Below are 16,569 nucleotides of genomic sequence, written 5' to 3'. Positions count from 1 at the left end.
CTGGAGCAGGGGAAGAGTGTGAGGAGTCCTCCCCCTGAGGAGGAAGAAGCAGCAGAAGCAATGTGTGATGAACTGTCTGCAACCCCCATTCCCCATCCCCCTACGCCACTGGGGGGAAAGAGGTAGAGGAAATCAGGAGTAAAGTTAAGCCTGGGAAGAAGGGAGGGGTGGGGGGAAGTTGTTTTAAGATTTGGTTTTATTTCTCATTATCCTACCCTAATTTGATTGGTAATAAATTAAACTTATTTCCCCAAGTTGAGTCTGTTTTGCCCATGACAGTAATTAGTGAGTGATCTCTCCCTGTCCTTATCTTGACCCACGAGCCATTTGTTATATTTTTCTCTCCCCTGTCCAGTTGAGGAAGGGGAGTGATAGAGTGGCTTTGGTGGGTACCTGGCGTCCAGCCAGGGTCAATCTGCCACACTCAGTGATTTTTTTTTTTCTTTTTGAAAAAAATCCCCAAATTATCTGTGGGGGAAGATCAGCTTTTCTGTCAACTCCATGAATGTGCTATTTAATGCTTATATGTATAACATAATGATAAATCCAACCCCATCATAATAAAAAAGAATAAATAACTAGGACATTTCAAATGTATGTAAGTGAAAGAACATGGCTTACACATACAATATCTACTGGAAGTGAAAAAAGTGAAAGTGAAAAGATGTGTTCAGTTTAATGACTACTGGAAGTGAAAAAAGTGAAAGTGAAATGATGTGTTCAGTTTCATTTTTGGTGAACAGAAAAAGTAAATAAGCTTTTGATCAAAATAAAATAAACAGAAGATGTAACAGATACATTATTATGCTCTTGGTTTTATGCATTGTAGTTTTGGGGGGCAGGGATGTTTATTTTGGTGAGGAAGTATTTTTCACATTCCACCAAAGAATGTATTTTCAGATCAAACTGAACTCAATTTTTTTGTATTGATCCTTATTTTGATCACTTCTTGACATTAGTATGGAACAGACCTTTTTACAATGTAAAAAAAATGAAAAAAACACAAAACCCCAACAAACTAGTACTTAACTGATCTTCTTTCTGTTGAGGGCAGATTCTAGGAACAGTCTAAAATCCTGCTGATTTTAAGGGCAGCCTACTTGCTTCCTGGTTTCTCTCACAGGTTAGATTGTAGAGTGGTAATAGTTTCAGAAAGCACAGGCTTCTCAATGGCTTCATTGCCACCTCAAATTTATGCTTGAAAGCTGTCCTCGAACTAATTCCTTTCAGCTAAATACTTGAATTTTCATGGTTCAGTTTCTTTAAGATAAAAACAATCTGGTCTGGATAATCTTCTCCAGATAAATCCCATCTAGTGCAGCATCTCCTTAATAGGCAGATCTGTTCTGAGTGTAGCTCTCAGAAACAACCCAGAAAGGACTAGTTTCATTTCAAAAGATTGAGTCTTTACACTGTTTTGTGGTAGCCTCTCTTTATAATGCAAAAACACTTTATTTGGAAATAGTGGGAGGACATATATGCACACACACACGTGCACAATTTCTAGCCACTTTTTTGACAGGCCTTGAAAAAGGGAACAATTACTCTTTTGGTTGTATTCATCTTATACATATTAGGGATAAATAAGGTGGTTTCCTATCTAAGGCTTGTTAAAGGTTTTTGGAATGTGAATGGTGAAATTTGTACTTGTAAAGAACAGGACTGTTGAATGTTAGTAACACATATGTCATTTATCTCAAGTTGTACACTTGATACATTGAAAAGAGGTCTTACAAGGAACAAAGGCAAACTAAAAATTTTCAGCAGACTGAATAAAATTCCTTTTTAAATTAACCTGGTTTCAATCTTGCCATTATGATAATGGTTGCTCAATTGCTTCATAAGCTTCCAAAGTAAGAATGCTACTAATTCTTTAAAATAAATAAGACATTGAAAGAAAATTCTTACATTTAGTTAAAGAAGTACAGTACTATGGACAATTTTTTCCAGGTTGTCTTATACCTGACACAGAGAAAAATAGCACACTTTTCACTTCTTGAAGTCATTCTCTCTATAATGTAGGAAATAGCTTTACTTCGAGCTTGCCTTTTTTTTCCCTTTCTGATAAGGAAGTGAAAATCCCAATTACAATACCTTAATGTTAAAATACAGTATTTTGAAGAAGGGTTTAGATCTATCTTTATCGAGATCAATCAAAATTTAATTTCAGTACAATTTAATCTATTTTTGAGAAGAGCATGCTCTTGTCACTTCTCTTCAGCTTTCTTCAAATGTGAAGGTATAGGTTTGGAAGCATTTTATTGCAGTTTCACTCCTGTTCTGATTATAAACACTACCTGCCCTCTCAGCACATTCATATGTTCTTACATGTTTCTTACACATACTTAGAAAATCAGCAATGCAAGCTCTAAGACAAGCTGCAGCATTTCATGACATTCTTTGGGACCTGACCCTCCATGTTCACCCTTTTGGATATTTTTTTCTAATGTGAAAATTCCCCGTGACTATATTTTGAAGTTTTAAAGGCTTTGTTTCTGATGCTAGATGCCTATTTGAGCATAACAGGCCTTTGCAGGTTGAAATAAAGTCAAGAAGACTTACTAATAGCTGCCAGCTTTTCCTGTACTGAAAAAGGTATTTTACCTCGGAAAGAAAACTTCCCTTCCCTAGAAGTTTCTTAAAATTTTAGATGTACTAGTGTTTGTTCGCTGGAATTTCCAACAGCTTATTTTACGTTACCTGCCATACAGTAAAATACACATCTTTTCCACATGAGTGTCCAATTTTAGAATCAATGCCACTGTGGAAAATGTAAGAAAGATGTAACAGATGAAGAGAAAAAGTTTTCATGTGATCTTGTTGATTTTTTTAATTGTTGGGTTTTGGAGGCTTTTTTTCTTTCTTTGTTTATAGCCAAACTGAATTGTACTTGGACAAGTATTTTATTATGAAGGAAACATGTTCCTCCACCGCCATCCCAAAGTTCTGGCTTCATTAAATGAATGAATGAGCTTATCTATATCCCTCTACCTCAGTAGTGTAGTCCAACTAGTTATTTAAAGATGAGGTTCAGATCAAACTTGGATCTCAACAAAGAAGTGAATTCTGTTGGATAGCCACAAAGATGCTAATGTGGTCTTAAAAATACAGATTCTATTGAGAGAAGGAAGCATATGAAGTTTAGATTAAAGACAATTTATTATACCAAAGAGTTGAGATACAGTATACCTAATGATAATATCTTCTTTCATTTTATATTATAAATTATTTTATAGTTATTTTCTTTGGAAGAATGACTTTGAAGTGTAACCACATTGATTGACTGGAAGTTTCAGAATTAATTTTCCTTAAACCTTCTCTGAATCACATACCCTTCTCTGGATATATGCAAGGTGAGCTTCTAGACTCTGAAACTTCAAGCCAAACACCCTGAAAATTGAACAAAACTCAGACGATTTGCAGTGTGAGATGTGAGGCTATTTTTAAAGGGGAATAGTACATGTTGCATTTGTCAGCAGTTAATTGGTTCCTTTGTCAAGCAGAAACCGCTGACAGTACAAGCTTTGTGGGAAAAGGTGACACCTTAAGAACTGTTTAAGCAGAATTACCATGATCTTCAGAGTGTTGGGAGATCCTCTGCAAGTGAAATTTAGTCATCACCTTAGTTTGTTCATTGTAAGGATTTTTCTTGACCAGAAGTTTTGAAGATTTAGACATTCTAACATTATCGCTTGGAATCCTAACACCTTGCACTAATATTTCCAAGTACTGTATCAACTGATCTACAAAAATGTTCCTATGCATGCTCTTAACTTGGGACAGATGCTGTGGCTTAGCTCAACTCTCCTACTGTGGCTCAAATAGACTACGGTAGCTTCTATCTGTAGCTTGCACATAAGTAATTATCGATCAGTGGTGTGTAGAAAGTTGCTAGGTTAAGAAAATGTACTTCACTGTGCATAGTCTTGAAAGCTTACGTATAGCTTTAGCTTCTTTTACTGCAGATGGAGAAAATAATATATGTGCTGCAATACTGATTATATATTTACACTAGCATTAAAATTAATCATACTATTAAATTAATTCTTTGATAGGGACAGACTTTAAGAGCTGATGTTTAGGTATTTCTGGGTGATTGTTTTTTTTTTTTTTCTATGGCAAAAAATAGTGTACTTTCTCCAATTTGTTTAGTTGCAGGTGTGGACAGAATAGGTTAATACAGCAGAAAGATGTGAATCTTGGAGAATACTTTTTTCTGTACTTTAATGTATATATGACTTTTCAGTTGATTCCACAGAAACAGAATAGTACTGCAAGGTATGAATTCAGATGTATTCCCTTCACATCAGTGCAAATATCCAAACTGCATTATCTCCTCCTTCTAGTCTGTCCCACCTATCCATCACAAAAATTACAAGAAAAATGTAAGTTCAAAATGCAGGATACTATAATTTATTGTTACAGCTGAGCTTGAGGTTTTGATTCCTTGCATAATTGATTCTTGTTCAATAATAATTTAAAGAATATATCAAATAATGTAGGAAAAGAATCTAAAATGAGTTCGTTTGCTACATGTATGCCTACTGTTAAAATAATACTACTCAATATAAACTTCATATGAAGTTCAAAATTTTAAAGCTGCTCTTTCTCATCCTTTAGAGATTCTATAGCTTCATTTTAGTCTCCTTCTTACTGCTTTTAGATTGTGTTCTCTAAAGAGGGATCCCAAATTTGGGGCAGATGATGGAGACTTCAAAAATAGATATGAGATTAAAGTGTCTTCTCAAATTTGTATAACTGTTTTATTTAATATTTACTCATGCTTTTGTCTAAAGAAAATATATCTAAAGTTTGTTTTTTTTTTCCTGAAAATGCAAACCTAATGGCAATCATCTTTTGTCCTGTTAGAAACAGAAATTGGCAGATAAAGTTACTGAGAGACACAGGTCAAGCATGCATTTTTGAAGCTATGAACTGCTTTAGCACAGTATGTTATAGATGTAAAAGCTTTATATGAGTTCAAAATAAATTGAACAGCTTGAGTGAGTCATAGAAATATCGATTGGAAGGGTCCTTAAGAGGGCATCAACTCCAACCTCCTGCCCAAAGCAGGACTAATGCCAACACTAAATCAGATCAGCTGTGGCTTTGTTTAGCCAATTCTGTAAACTCCCAAGAATGGGAATTTCACAACAGTCTGGGTATGCTGTTCCAGTTCTGCCCTGCCTTTCTTGGAAGTTTCTTGTAATGTAAAACCTGAATCTCCTGAACTGCCCCTTGTATATTGTCTGCCACATTAAGAAAAGTTTGGCTTCATTATCTTTTTAAAGGTTCTTGAAGTAGTTATGGTCTGCTATTAAATAGTACCTTAGCTTCCTCTTTGTCAGACTAATTAAGCCTATCTGCCTCAGCTTTTTACTGTAGGTCATGTGCTCTAAGCCTCCGACTAACCTCCAAACCCTCTAGAGATTTTATCAGTATCTCTCTTGAAGTGGGAGACCAAACACTGGGCTTAATATTGCAGATACAGCCTCACCAACTGAGTAATAATTTCACTTGATTTGCTGCCACCACTTCTAATATAGTTGAGTATATAGTTTATTTTATTCAGGATGAGAACACATTACTGATCAATAGTGCAGAACTTTGTACCTCTACTTGTTAAGTTTCATGAGGTTTCTGTTGGCCCAGTGCTCAAGTTTGTCAAGTGTCTGGATTGAAGCTCTGCTATTCAGTGTGTCAGCTACTTTTCCTAGTTTAGTATGATCCATAAATTTTCTGGGAGTTCATTCTGTCTCACCATCAAGGTTGAGGATGAAAATATTAAACAGCATAAGACCCCATATTGACTTCCTGGTGCTTAGCTTATTACTGGCCACCAGCTGAATGTAAAACCATTGATTCCTACCCTTTGAGCACAGCTGCCAGGCCAATTTTGAATCTATCCATTCAGTGCATATTTTGTCAGCTCCCAAAAGACACTGCTGCAAGAGTAGTGTCAAAAACCTTGCTGATGTTGAGTGCTGTTAAATCAAGCACTATTACATCTACCACTGGTCCATGTAGCCAGTCATTTTGTCATAGAAGACAACCAGGTTGATCATGTATGATTCACCTCTGGTAAATCTGTGTAAGTGCTCCTGATTTCCTGTTTGTGCTTTCCTAGAGGACATGTTCATTCCAGGGTTTGATGTGGGGTTCCTAGCTTCTCCTTGCCTTTCTTTAAAATTCATGTAATGTTAGCCTTTCTACAGTCAGTAGGAACTTCTCCTCATCACCACAATTGTTCATGGATGATACCAGCCTTGCATAGAATCAGCCAGCTTTTTGAGCACCCTTTGGTGAAAGCTATCTGGCCCCCTGCCTTTGAATACAGCCATCTTCTTTTATCTGTTGCTCCCCAGTATTGGCTGTCCCTCTTCTTCCCAAATCATGCTGGTACATGCAGATGTCTAGGAACAGATGTGCTGTAGAAATTGATGCAGAAAAGGCATTGAGTACTTCTGCCTTTTCCATATTGGTTTCCAACACCACAAGGTTGCCTCACCCATCTATTAATGGATCCACATTGTATATGAACTTCCTTTTGTGACTAATATACCCACAGAAGTACTTTTTCTTACTGGTGTGCCTTACCAGTCTTAGCTCTAGCTGGGGGCTGGCCCAGGAGGTCTAATTTAGTCACCCAGGGACTACTAAATTAGTAGCTCCAGTTCAGAAAGTTCCTTAACCATAAATGATTGAAATATAGTAATGATGAGAAGATGAACTATAGATATTTTCCATATTCTAAAGTTTTTCTCTAAGCGTTCACTTTTCATCACTCTCAGTGTTAGTGTACTGGGCTAAATGAACCCAGTCTGGCCTTTGACTGCATCCACAGACAGAACGTTTTTGCTGAATAAATTCTGCTTTTGAAACTTGTTGGAGATTTTCCTGCTGTCCTTTAGATTTTTCTTTTTTTGTGATGCATGTCTATATTGTATATAACAATGAACAACTCCATAGCTATATCATGCTTCAGTTCTCTTGAGATTTACAAAACGGATGTAGTCTACACACACTTTGAAGGGGCTTCATCTGGTAAGCAGTTTGGATCGAATGTAAGTCAGGGAATCAAACTGCCCTTAATTGTCCACACTATTTTTTGGTCATTTGTTCCCACACTCTGTTTTGGACTACTGCCAACTTTCTCTAAAAAAATACCTGCCCATAATTCAGAGGTAGACTAGGCCAGGGACAAGTCCCCCAAAACCAGCTTCCATGATCTGATTTTCTCTCTCCACAATTTGAGGTTCTCTAACATACCAGCAGGCTTTGATCAGACTCCCACATGTCCTCATGCAGTAGCTCTGGACATGCAATAGATATCATCAGTTTCATCCTATCAAGAATCCCACTTTGACCTATTAACACAGTCCTCAGATTATTTGAGATTCTGTCAATTGGAAAAAAAAAATAGAAAAAGAAGAAAAAAACTACTGAAATTGCTGCTATGTCACCACGTCACACCAGACCCACGTCAAACCCATGGCCAAGTGCTCTAGAGAAAGCTAAGTCTAAGGAGTGTAGATGTAAGCCTATCTTTTTGATTTTGTCTTAGAGCTAATAATTATTTCCTGGTAATCTGCATGTCCTTTTGGAATCTTCATCATATTCACCTCATGTACTGAGGAGGGAAGTGACACTTTACCCTCCTGTACTCAGTTACCAAACTTTTTTTAGAGAAAGATGGATTTTGAACTGAATTCTTGTATGTCATAGATAAAAGGTATTGGAGAAAAAATATCATCAGCAGAAACAACAAGAAGGGTCTCTCCTACTAGACAACTGTGAAAGAATTAATGCTTTTCCATTTTTGAAAGAGTGTGTAAGTAGATAATGACAGGAAAACATTAGAAAATGTTAATCTTGACTGGGCTTGTAAGTTCCTGAGAGACCCATTTTCTTAACATTTTCTTGACAAGCTCATGACAGTCAATATGCTGGCCTTTATGGATGCTGTTCTTAGACTGCAAGTCCAGAAGGATTATACAGAGTTCCTGCAGGATTTTTTTTTTTTTTTGGTCCTTTTTTTGACCTTTCAGACGGGAAGTGCTTGCTTGATTTTTGATACTATTGTCTTTTTGAGTTGATCTGCCATAGGAATTGATCTCTGGCTCTTCCATTTTCTGTCTTAGACTGGTGATATATTATCTACTTATCTAACTGCACTTATTATGTCTCATTCACATGGCACACGTTACAGATTTTGTAAATTTTTCAGTTTCACTGTGTTTATGAGTCCAGTGTGCTTATAGTCATATACTGTCAAATATCTGTTTAATATCAAAACTGATTTGGACAAGTGGACTCGGTAATGTGAGTATTATTTATACTTTTGGAGGTGATAAAAATAATTATCAGGCTTGTAAAGTCTTCATAATCATTTCAACAGTCTGGAATTTTTGCCAGTTACAGTTTTGATATCATCAGTTCAATTTTTTTTAGTAAATGGTGTACTTCCTGCTCAGTGTTTCTTCTTTAAATCAGTCCATGGTTAGTTAAAGGAAATATATTTCCATGTTAATATTTTTCAGGTGCTCCTTTTTTTTTCTGAATAATCAAAGGTGTTCAGATTTTGTCAACATGACTTTCTACAGCAGATGGATTCTTGTGAAAATCTAATCTTGAGAAAGTTATTCTTGTCTTCCCAATTGCTACCTTTTGAACCTTCCTCACCATATAGTCCCTGGAGTAGCTGAGTATAATTTTTAACATTAATGATAAGGTCATCTTTGTACTTCATAATTTTGAAATTTCCTCCAACTCTGTGATCTGCCTTGTGGCTCTTTTTCCTCAGTCTCATATAGAAGGTTTTCAGCCTTACCTTGCAAGGGCCTTTACATTATGTTTACTTTTTTATTTTTCTCAGTTTTTCACTTTTATATCTTCCTCTATTTTCCTGGACTTTGCAGCTCTTCTTTATCCCCTTCTTTCACAAACATTTTTATTTCTTATACAAACAGGAACTGTTTTTGGAATAGTTTATAGAGCTGTTATCCGCTATCAAATCCTCTTTTTCTGAGATGTCTGTTCAGGTGACTCTATAATCTTTTGTGTCCTCATTACTCATTATCTATGTCTTTGTAAAGCCCAGGTACTCACCAAATTTCATCAACTCTGTTGTGCTGACACCATTCCTTTTCAAACATGTAACATTTCTAACTCCCTTAAATTTAATTCTTGTTCTGTTTAGTATCAATCTTCTTTAGTAGCTATTTTCATCATAGATGTATTTGAATTGATTACCTAACAAAAGTTAATCTCTGGAATGTGTGCTCAGTCTTTTTAATTTTTTGTCTGCCTTTGTAAATAGAACTGAAACTGAAATTACTATTACAGCACTAAAATCCTCATGTATAAGGAAAGAAAAGCAGGGTTCATTCTTTACAAGCCAAACCCTGCAGAGAAAAATGAATTTTAGTACGTTTCAGCAAAAAGGAATGCTATACCTTGTGGGATCAAACCCAGATTTGAAGATCCTAGCCAAATCAATAGTGATATCCTATCATTATTAAGTGATATCCTCAGACCTCTTCCAATCCTTTTGCAAAAGTGCCAGTTTTAGAGAGTTGTAAAGGAGCCTTAAATAATTTATTTCGATAAATGAAGAACTATGCCAGTACAGAGACTTTGCTTACAGAGATTTACAAACCAAAATTTTTAAAAATAGGTAACATAGCAAAGGCTGGAAAATGGGATAGGGATCTATGGCATCCATCTGAGGAGGGTCAGATAGATAATGCCATGACTTACAAGGTCACACAGGAACGCTGATATAACATAGACTTTTGGGGAGTTACTCCATGTTTAATCTTAAAATACCCAGAGAACTGCATGCACGGTGTGGCCAAAGTCTTGTAAGCCATGTATACATATAAAATAATTTACCAAGGCAAATGCAGTTAGGAAAGCCTCTGAGATCCTTTGAGGGGTTATACATTAAGAAAAAGTTTAAATAAAGACCTGATGCTGAGATCTGGTAGCTAATATTCTATACAAAAAGTATGTTATGAAACAAAAGTCACCTTGTATTTTGACTAGAATAGAACTGAAAAGCACTTACTGTGAGCATTATCCCAGAAAAAAGAGTTAATTCAGGTCCTGATTGAATCTAAACATAAATCTAGGCAGAATTCTTTGGAATCAATCAGTCTGTGATCTGATATTTTGGTATGTTTGAGTTAGAATGAATTGCCCTGCTATTATTCAGTATTGATGATATACTAATTTCCCAATGACCAAATTAGGAGGGAAGATTTTTCAAGGAACTGTACCAAAAAAACCCCCAAAACCAAACCTAATTCCTTTTCTGCATAGGTAGTTAAATAAAGAAGCTATCTTCTGTTTGGTTATAGCAGAATGAATAGAGAAAATCAAACCTTACATAGTTTTGAGGTATTCAGATTTCTAAATCGTTTTTTAAAAGCCTCATATACATATATGTATGTACACAAAATCATTGGGAAATGATAACAAAAGTACAATGACAAATGCCATTAAAAAATAGTTTACTTCACTATGCTGTTTGCTTTTATATCAGCACTTCCCTTATTTCCCCATGAATAAAGACTGCTTTTCTGTTTTCACAGAATATCAGCACACCTACGTTTAGTTAGGTTATGAGTGGGTCTTTGTGCCCTAGTGCCTTAGACTTACTAGCATCCCTAGTATTAGCTGTGCCTAGACTAGGGAATACCATTGGTCACATAATTTGTGTTAGCTATTACATATAAAAGACGTATTTGTTGATATTAATATTAATAATATTAATATTTGTTAGGCCATCTAAAAATAAGAATAATGAAGGAAAAGGAATTTGTGCTTTTCCACTTTTATGATATTTTCCTCTTGGAAGCCTTTTCAAAATACTGTGTTTTGTTGTATTTCTTATTGTAAAATGCTAGTCTTGGTCATGTGCATGCAAGTATCTTTACACAATCACTGTGGAGTGTGGTAAATAACGCTGTATGATTTTTTTCTGCAAGGCTTCATCACATATTTTTAATACCAAAACATAAAGCTTTATTAGTACCCATGATAAGTGTGATAACAGTGATAATACTCCTCCAAATTCCACTTACAAAATATCATTCACTAAAAAATGCAGTATCACCATACATGAGATTTTCAAAATATTAATTTTCAGTTTACTTGACTCTTCTCAGAATTTCTTCAGTAACATCCCTGCTTTAGTCTTTTGGGTTTATTCCTTTTTAATTGGAGGGGAAAAGAAGATTATTTCCCAAATATCATTCATTTTTGGCACAAGCATGAAGTAACACACTAAATTGCAGATCTATGATTCTTCCTCATCAGTCTTATATAAGGAGTAGGATAAATAATAACACCACCTTTTAATTCAAAAACATAATGATGATCATTTAGCAACTGATAAGGTAAAAGGTGCTCTCTGCAGACCTTTGTGACACTATATGTTGTCCACAGTCACAGTTTATAGAAATACTTTACAACTGTGACAGACAAGCCTTTAAAAACAGCAAGCTGAAATTATGGAGTGTGAGATACTGATGTCAGAGAAAGGCCTGATAAATTGACTATTTTCAACTGTAATCAGGACTTGAAACAATAATGATGTTAAAGGAGAAGAAGAATTATCTCAATAATACACATTTATGTATTGAGTTTTTTAACTTTTCCAAACTGAAAAAACGCCCCAATCCTCCCCTCAGAAAAATATAACATAACAAAACAAAACAAACAAACAAACAAAACAAGTGTTTCTGGGCTTATTTCCTGTTTTGTTCTGTGCCAAGTTTGCAACACCAAATGTCAGCTCCATATGGAAAAGTACAAAATCTTTTGAAGCCAGCATTATCACTTCATAAATAATCACAGCTAAATACCTAGAAAGATGTTTTTAGAATTCTTTTATTTTCTTCCATTAATTTGACAAACATATGCCAGTTAGTTAAAGGAGCAAATGTTCATATTCACCTTGTAACATTCATTGTCTAGTAGTTGTTACATTCAGAATCTTGTTACTGGCAAGAGAAAACACACCGCTTATATGGAGTTGAGACTTTACTGCAAGCCTAATTAAAATCTTAACCTACTAATCAAAATATAAAACCCAGCTATTACTAGTCTATTTACAATAATGCATTCCTAGTCCAAATTAATACAGGAAAGTCTTATCAATAATATACCATTTTTTTTAATACAAGAAACCTGATTAATATCTAATAATTTTCTCTGGTATTGTGCTCCCCCTTCCAATGCCCCTCTGGTTCTAAAATTAAAAGCACCAGACTTCCTCAAGAAGAATCAGGGGTGGGGGACATTTACAGCAAGTCATCTGTATGCTGAGGTCTTCACTGGGAGGAATACAATGTTTATAGTGGGAATTTCTTCCTCAGTCTTGTGGTTGACCTTTTGGCTCGTCTTCCAGGGAATTTCCTTATATCTCTTTCTTTTTGTTTCCTACCTTCAATTAACATAAATAGCTACTGTTTGTTACACAGTGCCCAGGTTTGTCAAACCTTTACTATATCGAAGTCAGAAGTTAGGTCAGAAAATGGTCACTTGACCTCCAGATGACTGCTAAAAAGAGGTAAACCAGCTCTGGCCAAAGCAAGCCCAGAGAGGGCTGAATGCTGTGCAGTCAGACTAGTACATAGCCTGCAGCCTTTTACTACTAAGAGCAAAAAATAATATTTACTGGATTACGTGTTTGTATTGTTTGTCAGGACCATCAAACCTAAAAGAATGGAAAAATTTACTGATATCTATTTGTAAAGAAATGTTTCTTCTTTTTATGTCATTGTTTTATTTTAGCCTGGGAGCAACAGTACAGTTCTCCTGCGATGAAGATTATGTGCTACAAGGTTCAAAAAGTATCACCTGTCAGAGGATAGCTGAAGTTTTTGCTGCATGGAGTGATCATAGACCTGTGTGTAAAGGTAAAGAGGAATTCTTACCCTTATAGTGATTTATTAATTTCACATCTATCGTTTGATAGCCAATCCTATTAAATTAATATTTTGTAAGTACCTGAAGTTTTAATCCTAGTGCCCCCACTTTCTCAGTAAAAAAGGTCCCACCTATACTGTTTTGTTTAATATAAATTTTGTCTGTAGTTCAGTATGCTTATTTTACTTGGGAACTTACATTACGAAGTTCACTTCATAATGAGCTGATGAAAATCTATCACATGCTAAATATTAAGACTCACCAAGGTGAATTTCAAAATTGCAGTGATTCAATATACAATCAGTAGTTCATGAAGCATCTTCATTACACATTTGCTATGAAGATGAGAAAGACTTGAATTCAGGATTGATAAGGACTGGAGAAGTAAGTCTATATCTGGTTTCGACCCTGACCAAATGGATAAAGGGCAAAAAATACAGAAAAATGTAAGAGAAGAAAAGCACAAAGTCATTCTTCTGAATATATTTGATGTCCAAATACTATGGCAAGAAGTATGATGAATACCTGAATCAGGGAATGAAAGTATTAGTGTGTGTATATATAAATTATATATATATTAGTATATATAATGAAAATACTAGTGTGTACATATACATGTAAATTGGCACAACAGCAAAGCCTAATATTGAAGAGTACAGTTTGTTCACAAAGAACACTTGGGTATAGGAAACAGAAGGGACATTATCTTGTAATTCAGGGCTATGGATACTTATACTAATGTCCAGGGAGAACTGTGAGATGTTTCTGAACAGTGGAGGAGGGCAAAAAAATCTGAGGGTGGTATCCAGATGGTGTATAGTAGAAATCACAAAAGCTGGAAAATTGCATGGGTGATTTTTTTTTTGGCTGATAAAATACCAGGACAGTCTAAATGGGACTCGCTATGGATAAGAATGAAGTGCTAGATGTAGGTTGGAATAATCAGCTACCCAAATCTGAGACGAAGAAAAACATAATAGGTGTTACAGCTGCAGAAACAGGTTTACAATGGATCATGACAGTATATGCTTCAATAATAGCATATCACATAAAAAAGTAAAAAGTTTAGTTATAGACGTATAAGTACACATAATATTAACATTTTCTATCCCACTACTGTATGTATGTATAATTACTAGAAATTGCTAAAGTGATACACACATACACAGACATGCATACACAGCAGAATTAATCATGTAATGCACATAAATGAAACCTTTATTTATAGTAAAACTAGTAAGGCTTTATCTACTAGAGTTTTTCGGCATATTCATATATCCTAAATTAGATACCTATCTTAGGACGGTAGTCTCCTAATCTTCCAGTGTAACCAGATGGGTGTTGTATACTTGTGTAAGGGTGTTCACATGCACTGTTAAACAGTGTGACAGCATCTGTTAGTCTTGTCTGTGGATTGCTTGCTGGAGGAGGTTGTCAGACACAGCTAATTAAATCAAGGATCCCATCTCCCACCTCAGGTGCCTAAAGCTATGCAATGTGAGTACCCCTGATTTTCTCCGCTATGGAAATGAAGTTTCAAGAAAGGTGTGGACCAGTGAAAATAGGACAGAAGAAAATATTAAAAAGGATCAAAAGTCTCTAAAATATAACTTAATATAAACAAGTGGGAAAGAACTGGGCTGCTTTGATCTAGAGAAAGAAGAATCCAGAGAAAGAAGAGGGAAAGCGTAAAATACAATGGGCTACAATTCTGCAAAAGAAGGTTTATGGTCGGACAGTAGCAAAACTTTCTGAAGTAAAGAATATTTAGGTATGTGAGTAGAAGTTTTCAAGAACGTGTGAGATATACAGATATCCAGGAGAGTTTAAGTACATCTAATCTCATCTTGAGCTGGGGTAATGGACTAAATACCTTTTCAAAATTCTTCCAATCCCTGTTTTCTGTTTTTTATAAATGAAGGAACACCCAGATTTCAAAACTGATTTATGAAAAAAAAAATCATCATTAAGATCACATGTAAGTGTGGTTGCATGTCAGGATTTATATATTTCTTGTATGATAACCATGATAAAATGACGTTCTAAAGATTCTTGGCTTTCATATCCCACATAAATGGTAACATAAATAGTAACTGTACTGCAAATCTTGCTATCCTCTGCGTATTATATATTTGATAATACGATTTAGTAATCTGTCATTGAAAAGGCACTTTAAAAGGAAAGCATACTGCAATTAGAATTTCATTTATCAATACCAAAATACAGTTGCACACTGTCAGGTTTTTTTAAAAAAGTATCTCTCCTAACAGACAATGAAGTGTTATCAGCAGTACTGTGATAAGACTGAGATGTATGCATAGCTACTTGTAAGTTTAGAAAGGCAGCTCATTAGCTTTTGGGGACTATGGCCTTCAAGCATAAATAGTTGTTAAATATATTGCGTTTCACTCTTGTATAAGTTTTGAATTCCGAATAGCAGCAGGTATCAAAGTACTTAAGTATAAAAGGGTAACCACATTCTTCAGTCCTTTTTTGATTTTTTTCCCACTATGACTATATTTAGAACCAACATTGTATAATGATTCACAAATCACATTTGTAAACATGTCTAATGATAAAATAAGCATTAATACTGAACTAAAAAGAAAAAGAAAGCAATAAATCCACTGGAAGCTAGCAGTTCTGATAAACTTCTATCTAAATGTGAAACTGCAGAATGTGTACTAATTAAATATCCAAACCCACCATTGTTCATAGGTAGAACATGTAATTCACAACCAGAAGGACAGTGTTTCATCTCTTTACACTCACCAACTTCATAGAACTAGCTAATTCCACCTTAAAAAGCAGAGGACCAATATTAAGAAAGTTATTAGGAATTGATACGATGCCATATGGTGAAAAGCCAGACAGATGGTATAGATATTATAGTTTGTCAAATATGAAATGCTTTAGAGTGTCATTAGTTGCATTAAAATTACTGATTTAAGTACCTTTGGTGTGCTATCAATTTGGTTCTTTTGATTAACAAGATGTTTCAATTAGACTTCTAGATATACTAAAGCTGGAATATAAACATTTCTTCTAGACTAATAATTATGTCTTCTCTAAGTTTCATGCACAGAACATACAATAAACATTTTGTTTATTGTGAATTTTGCATAAATAACATAAATATCATGTAGTAACATGAAGACAGTATATGCAAAAATATGTGTGCATCTGCTTGTTGAACTTGCATGTTTGTATACAAACCGTTTGGGCAAATAAATTAGGCAATCATATAAATGTTATTTTATGCAAGAAATTAATATTTTCTTGTGAACTGATGCAGCTTTGCAGATAACAAGGGCACAGGTGGTATATTAGGTACTTCACCTGTTATTCTTTAAAATGTCATTTAAAGTGCTGCTTTTGTAATGTGTTGTTTCCTATTTGAACAGTACAGCTTGCAATTTGTCGTGGTTTAATCTCAGTCGGCAACTCAGCACCACGCAGCCGCTCGCTCACTCCCCCCCACCCGGTGGGATGGGGGAGAGAATTGGAAGAGCACAAGTGAGAAAAACTCGTGCGTTGAGATAAAAACAGTTTAATAATTGAAATAAAATGATAATAATAATATGATAATAATAATAATACACAAAGCAAGTGATGCACAGTACAGTTGCTCAC

At 35.1% G+C, this 16,569-nt stretch overlaps 1 protein-coding gene across 1 annotated transcript in view; it reads left to right on the top strand.

The window, feature by feature from the left end:
* CSMD3 (CUB and Sushi multiple domains 3) overlaps nucleotides 1–16,569 on the top strand; it is an 838,052-nt gene that overhangs the window by 336,394 nt on the left and 485,089 nt on the right. Inside the window, exon 10 of the mRNA XM_009277245.2 lies at nucleotides 12,802–12,926. Within this exon, the coding sequence (XP_009275520.1) occupies nucleotides 12,802–12,926 (125 nt within the window). The remainder of the gene's footprint in view (nucleotides 1–12,801; nucleotides 12,927–16,569) is intronic.

Source organism: Aptenodytes forsteri, unplaced genomic scaffold (genome assembly GCF_000699145.1).
Source record: "Aptenodytes forsteri isolate BGI_AS27 unplaced genomic scaffold, ASM69914v1 Scaffold49, whole genome shotgun sequence".
Classification (NCBI taxonomy): Eukaryota; Metazoa; Chordata; class Aves; order Sphenisciformes; family Spheniscidae; genus Aptenodytes; species Aptenodytes forsteri.
Note: the sequence above shows the minus strand (reverse complement) of the source record. Positions and strands in the feature narration are given on the sequence as shown.